Source organism: Amia ocellicauda, chromosome 5 (genome assembly GCF_036373705.1).
Source record: "Amia ocellicauda isolate fAmiCal2 chromosome 5, fAmiCal2.hap1, whole genome shotgun sequence".
NCBI classification, from domain to species: domain Eukaryota; kingdom Metazoa; phylum Chordata; class Actinopteri; order Amiiformes; family Amiidae; genus Amia; species Amia ocellicauda.
The window spans coordinates 4,427,459-4,434,680 of record NC_089854.1 but is presented as its reverse complement, the minus strand read 5'-3'; the positions used below and the strand labels follow the sequence as shown (position 1 = coordinate 4,434,680).

At 41.7% G+C, this 7,222-nt stretch overlaps 1 protein-coding gene across 1 annotated transcript; it reads right to left on the bottom strand.

Annotated features, from left to right (window-relative positions):
• Positions 1-594: 594 nt before the first annotated feature.
• On the bottom strand, positions 595-6,208 carry LOC136749258 (guanylyl cyclase-activating protein 1). Its single transcript, XM_066703381.1, has 4 exons — positions 5,741-6,208; positions 3,428-3,577; positions 3,032-3,122; positions 595-2,678 (listed from the first exon to the last, which is right to left on the bottom strand). The coding sequence occupies exons 1-4, from the start codon at positions 5,936-5,938 to the stop codon at positions 2,533-2,535; spliced, it is 585 nt and encodes a 194-aa protein (XP_066559478.1). The 5' UTR covers positions 5,939-6,208; the 3' UTR covers positions 595-2,532.
• Positions 6,209-7,222: the final 1,014 nt, after the last annotated feature.

Sequence of the window (7,222 nt, the reverse complement as noted above, 5' to 3'; positions counted from 1 at the left end):
TTTCAAAGATCAAAGTAATTAACTTTAATCCGCTTACCTCCTGAGCTGGTTACGATACCTCAACCCCTCCAGAAAGAACTGATTGCAAATGCAGCTCAGGCTAAACCGACCCAACAACCTTGGTTGCAGGAGATTGCTACTGACAGCATTCAGCATAATCCCACCCACTCATACACACTTCTGTTAACTCCCGGCTTCCACAGTGTTTGAACTTTTAATCCATCCTGTCAGGCCCAGCTACAGTCTTGAAGAGAAATAATGCAATCAGGTGGTTTGCAAATAATCTCCCACAGATTATTAGAACAATTTTATTAAGTGGTGACACTGATGAGGATGAGGGGATGGTAGGAAATTGTGTGTAATGAAAAATAATTAACTGTGATTTGAACTGTGATCCTCTAGTTCTAAATGTTACTTAATTAACATAAATAAATGCCAATTAATTCTACAATATCTAGTTGGATAATTTATAAACTGAGAGAACACCTTGGAACAAAAATCAAAGCGAGATATGACAGTGAACCCCCCCCACACATATAGCTACATGATATATACACCTCCATCTCACTACAGGAAGAAAGAGTCACCCAGGAGAAGGTTGCCAAAATCCTTCCTTTATTTGAAAAGCATTCAAAAATCACAAATAGCAAGCAAACAAAAAATAGGCAGCACAAGTGGCAATCTATGGAATTACAAAACCAGTGCATTCTGTCTCCATAAAGTGCAAACATTTTCCCCAAACATGATCACTTATTTGTTTTCCATCTGTTCCTGAAAGGGAGTAATTTTTACATGACATACAGCAGTGCCAATGAGTTCAGAATTCAGGCGATTCCTCCATGAATTACTTAGCATAGACAGTGCACAATACGAGTCTCAAACTGAATTCACAGCAGTACTTATTAACTGCATTGAATACATCCCTAAAGAAACAAAGAAACAAAGAAAAAATGCCACATGAGATCAGCGGCCTTTTCTTCCTATTCATTTCTTCTGAATGTAATATTGCAACCTGATTCTCAAAGGAGACCGAAGAGACAACTGCTCTGAAGAACAGAGCAATACTGAAACACGAACGCTTTTAGTTGTTGCACTCCCAGAATAAACTGAAGGGAATGCTCATCTTAAAATAAAAAATAATAATAAATAAGTCGGTATTGCACATAGTTTAATGACAGTCTAGCACACAAACGTGATAGAGGAAGGTGATAAAATTGAGTTTGAGACACTTGTTTATTTATTATTGCCATGGAAATCAGTAAGTGCTACTCATTGTCGAGCTCCGATAAGCTAATTATTAACCGTGTCCTTTTTCTCAGACGCGCTTGAGCAAAAATTATAACCACAAAATTGCTATACAGATATGTATATAGGAGTGTATATACATACAAATCTAAACCCGACAGAAGTGAAATTATAGCAGGGGTTGCCTCAAAGAACACGTAAGCTAATGAAAGTTTCAGTTTCAGCTGGGAAACTGGCACATCTGCTTTGAAGATTTCTACGATGTTAGGTGTCAGATAGTTTTCTCTTTCCTCACATTGAAATCTTTACCCATCAAGCATAATAAAAAAGGCACATTTCAGGATTTCAGTTTGGACCAAACTTATATATCACTACACTTAAAAAAATAATAAAAAATATACATTATATCAGCACATCCCATATATTGAAATTATAAAACAGACACGACTAGGAACTGGAAAGATGCATCAATGTTTCATTAATCCTCCTCTGCCATTTGGTCCACTTGACAATGATGAACAACACAGTAGGCATTGCTCATGCATGGTATATTAAAAAAAAAAACGTTACAAAGGAGTCATGCGTTTAAAGCAGAGCTTGTGTTTTAACCTCCGTCAGTATCCAGTATCCATAGTTTCAACTCAGAAGACCAAACCAGCCCGAAAAATCATTAAATAAATGTAACTGACCCTCGCGGTTTATTAAACTCTCTCGATGGTGGGTGGTTAGGGGTTTTATAGGGCCGGATCATTGATTTTAAACTAGAGGGACAGAAGGACTCAAAGGAAAAGACACAGAAGGGCAAAGTATTATTCGCAATGCCAGATGTCAAGCGGTTTCTCCAGCCGGGAACACGCCAATAAACACTTGCTAACCAGAATGTATTTACACTGCCTTACAGCCCCTGCGTTGTTTTTTCCTGTTAAATTGGGTGGAGCTACCGGCCACTTAATGCCAAACTATATAAACCAGTAAAAAGACATAGTACACGCTGAAACGCTGTGGGACTGGGCTCTTCTCCACCAATGGGCAAAGAAAAGGTGGAGAATCATTTGAGACCCAAACTGTGTTACCAGTGGAAGGTGTTCCCCTCATCCTAACCAATCCCATCCCTCACCCCCCCACACAAGACAGCAGCGCGAGGGTTACTGTGTGTTTGGCACCCCGCAAAGTAATGAAACGGGGGCTTTGAACACGTCAGTGTGGAAGGTCAGTGAGGGCCGTCCTCTGGTGTCCTGCGCCAGGCACGTGTGATCTCCGCAGGAGTGGGTGCAAGCGGGGCGGCAGTCAGGACTGTGGGCCCTGCTCCTCCGGGCTCCTCTCACCCTCGATCATCTGCACGATGTGGGAGAGGTCCAGGCTCTGAGTCAGCACCTCCAGCAACATCTCGTCCTTCTGGACGCCCTCCATGAACTCCTCCAGAGACAGCTCGCCTGCAAGACACACGCACGTGGGGGACACGGAGCCTCAGTCACAGGTTGGGCAGACGGGGATCGATTGGGGAGCTTCTCAGGGGGACTGTTAGCAGGCTTATGCAAAACTTATAAACCTCAGCTGTCTCAGGAGTCCTCATAAGACGTAACCATGTTAGTGTTACGAATTTAATTAGAAAAACTTAAAGCTTTCACATTCTACACCTCACTTGTGCATTACGTCACTTCACCTTCTATTATAAGATGCATCAGAGCACAGTGTTTGCATTTCTGAGTGTCTACACAAGTATGAGTGTGTACGGTGTGGTGAGATGCAGGCTATCTGAAACACAAGAATCGCTTTACTTCCTTACCATCACCGTTGATGTCTATCTTGTCAAACACCATGTTGGTGAATTCCTCCGCTGACATCTCATGCTTACAGCCATTGATGGCCCGGACTGCCTGAGAGGGAAAACGAAAATATAAACAATGTTTTCTCTTCTAGAATGGAATTAACATACTTTACTGTTTCCAGGTATACTTAAGAGATCTGTGTTTGGATTGACTTCCTTAGACACTGGGTTTCTGGATCAGGCATCTAATCTCTAACAGGTTCCTAAACTAGATAGTCCAGCTCAGACCATCGTAAACAAAGCAACTGCTTTCCAATCGCTTGACATCAAACTTCAGAACACAACATGGCTCCTGATCTGCATATGAAATGAGACCTGGGCAATGTCTTCTTAATGGCCAGCAGGAGGCCTTACCCTGATAATGTTCAGCAGCTCCCCCCTGTCGATGCAGCCGTTGCCATCAACATCATACAGCTTGAAGTACCATCTGAGCTTCTGTTCCACTTTCCCCTTCAGAACCAGACTCAGGGCTGCCACGTACTCCATGAAGTCGATGGATCCATCCTGCGAGACACAGGCAGGGGTCAGCACCACAAAACATGGAGGGCAAAGAAACACGCTTGGACAGGGAATACAAAACCTAAAGCAAGCAATTCAGTCCTTCATTTGCTAATTGATCTCCACTCACACTGTTGCATCAGACGTTTGTATTTATGTATTTATCCAGACCTCAATGGATCTCTGTGCCATGACATTCTTAGATCTGATGTGCTTATGAACGTGCCACGAACTTCAGTTTCTCCTCACTTTCTTACATTTATCATCTTCTCTTTTACACTCAATTGTTTTTTCTGAAGAAATCTGATTCTGAACGCTCGATTAGGGGAAAGACAGAAGTGAATGTCTGAGAAACATCCCAGACACATTACCAGTTGAGATATTTGTATTTAAATGTGTCAGATCAAAAATAAAATGAGGAAAGGGAGTCCTCCCATTCAAATGACAGTCTGGTGTGTATCTGGGCTAAGGCAGGTGTACCGGATTGCGTATTGATCCCATCTTTGAGCTCTTAAAAGCTATTTAAAGCAAAACAGCTGAGCCCTGGCAATCGGATTTAGTTTGAAAGGCACAGCAGTGGCCACTTGCCAAAGCACTCGTTTTGTTATTATACAGACAATTCAGAATCAGTGAGGCTGGGTTTTAAAATGAATGTTGACAGCAAACCGCATTGATTTATTGATTTACAACTGCGTATATCATTGCAATCCAGCTCTCAGTTCATTATGCCCTGGTGTCTCTAGATCACCAGCCTTCCTGTAGGGATCTTCTACCTGAAGGTTGGTCATTTGGTCACCAATTGAAAACAGATAAACAAATACATCAAATAATATCAATAGATGATCCAGATGAGTGGTTCTCAATGATCTTATGATCATATTTTCTTTGGTTTTCAGCTCTGAAACAGGCAGAGATGATTCATTAATTGCTTGTTTAAGTGACTGATAACTGGGCTGGGATGAAAACCATCAGACACAGGGGTCCCCCAGGACCAGGATTGAGAAACTGCTCCAGGGGTGCAAAAGTCTTAATAATAGTGCCGTGTTGATTTAATCCACATTTGCTCTCTGCCGCTCACTGATGGTCACAATATGACATATTTTCTGGGACCCTGATGAATGAATTGCAAACTCCTGACTTGATGGTGGCTTTTAGGCTGCCCAAGATGTGGAGAATCTGCCCCGTGGAGAATTAAAACACACGGCTTTGTAACTTTGTCATTGATAGGTGGGTCACAATGTGTGCTTTAAAAAGTCTGGGTTTATTTTAATCCTTTACAGCTGAAGAGCTGTGAGAAGTGATATTGAGAAAATAACTTGTACAGTCTTTGGACAGGTCATTGGTTGTATGCGAGTGTGTGGGATGCCTTGTTGTTAATGAACACAATCATATTCTGTTCAGCTTAAAAAGGGACTGTCCGGCCTGAACACCGTGCCATGCAACAATAATCTAATGCCAGATAGCTCTGATAAGCATCTACACAACTGCGGTACAAGGCTTATGCAGCACAGCACCGAGCCTGTATGCCCACCAGAAACAACTACAGAAACGATCCTGTTTTTTGTTTCATGTGATAGCAATACGAAGTAACTAAATTGTGAAGAGTGTAACAGCCTTTCCCCACAAGGTGGCGATCAATATCACAATAACGGGCCAGATATTGAACAATAATAATAATGTATTGTTGATAGTTCGGTAACGACAGGACTGATGATACGAAATCAGTTCATATGGTATTATGATATAATTGCATCAACCATAATTGCATTGTAAAACAGTGATTTACAGCTGTCTACCTTTACTCGTTAAACCTAATCGCCTTTTCAGTTATTCTTAGTACTAATGCGAGCTTATTATTGAAGCGTATGAGTATGACCTTGCACCACATTTCTATATAAACTATATAACCGTTAATACAACCATTTTTTTATTATTATTATTATTATTATTATTATTATTATTATTATTATTATAAATACATGTAATTATTCTAAGACTATATCAGTACACCAACGATAACTGCACTGTACTTACAGTGCTATGACATTTGCCTTCGGTATAATAACAGACTCTAGATCAATTACTTTCTGCTTGACCATTTCCACAACATCAATTTGAACAGCATTTGAACTGTAAATAGTGAAGCATGTTTAAAGAAGAAGTCCTTACGTTATTCATATCGAAAGTCTCAAACATTTGCTCCACGTAGGCGTTGGAGGAGTCGGACAGGTTCTTGAGCCCGAAGAACTGCTTGAACTCGTAGAGAGTGAGCTGGCCGGACGGGCACTCCGTCATGAACTTCTTGTACCACTGGTGGATCTCGCAGGAGGTCAGCTCCTCCATGGACACACCGTTTGAGTTCCCCATCCTGCGTGCGACCGGCCGCCTCGGCGCTACTCCAAATATGTATATGTATAGGTGTGGACCAAACCACAGAAATTGGACAGATCAATAAAATGCCCAACAGATTTTGAAAAATAGAGAAAATAAATACACGACCCTTAAGCAACAATGCCTTCTGTCATGGCTTTCTCTTTCTCCCTTCTCCCTTTAGAATAACAAGTTTGTCCTTAATAACGCTTCATGCGGTGGTGCGGTAGTCCCAGGTCAACAGTCCAGTCTCCGAGAATAGCTATCCTTTAAAACAGGACTTCAAAAGCGCTAGGAGTCTGTCTGCACCAATCAGGGCGAGGTGCGCGTTGTGACATCACAGCCCTGCGGGGGGCCACATTGGAAACAGTGGCCGCGATTAACGAGGGACGAAACCGCACGGATTACTGGGCATCTCCGTTAAACGACTTAACCGACACACTGCTATCCTAGAATTAGGGGTAACTGCTTGTGTGCACGTAGCATCGAATCAGCAGGCAGCTTTACTTCAATTGTAACTTTATATTAAGTATTACTGCAATTATTGAGGTCACAACTGTAAACTATGGCTACTTGTATACAGTGCACTTTGTATAAAATGCCTCCGTGGTATAAGTAGTTTCTACTTAGAGTAAACCAGTGACGTAGTCTTCACATTTTGTCCAGGATTTATGTAATTCATGTCCAAATAAATATCCTACTTGGGGGAGAAAAACACACACACATAATTAAAATGTACTAATTGTACTCAAATGTGTACTACCTGTATTCCTGGGATTGTGCATCTGCCCCATCCCATCTCAACCTCTTCCCCTCACCTCACCCCACAACCAGCAAATCCCAAACCATTGGCAGTGTTGCCCAAACCTGTCTGCCTGTAAAGGTTAATCCCATCTTGGGCGAGTTTCAGCTGGCATCCCTGGCAGGTTCACAGTGCAGAATAGATCCGCATTAACTGAGAGTTGGGGAGTGTGTGTGTGTATAATCAGATCGTATTATAAATATAATCTATTTCATAAGAGAACCAGCCCACACTGCTTAGCTCACTCCATTATCAGTAGAAAGAGGCTTGTACCATTACTTGAATATGTATAAGCATCTACCTAAACACTTAAATATTCACACACACACACACACACACACACATACATTCACATGTACAATGTACAATGTACATAGCACATGTGATTCTAAGTGTGTTTGTGTCACAAAGTCCTGAAATGTTTGTACCTCAATGCCAGTAGTATAAGTGGGTTCAATCCCAGGTGGGGGCACTGCTGT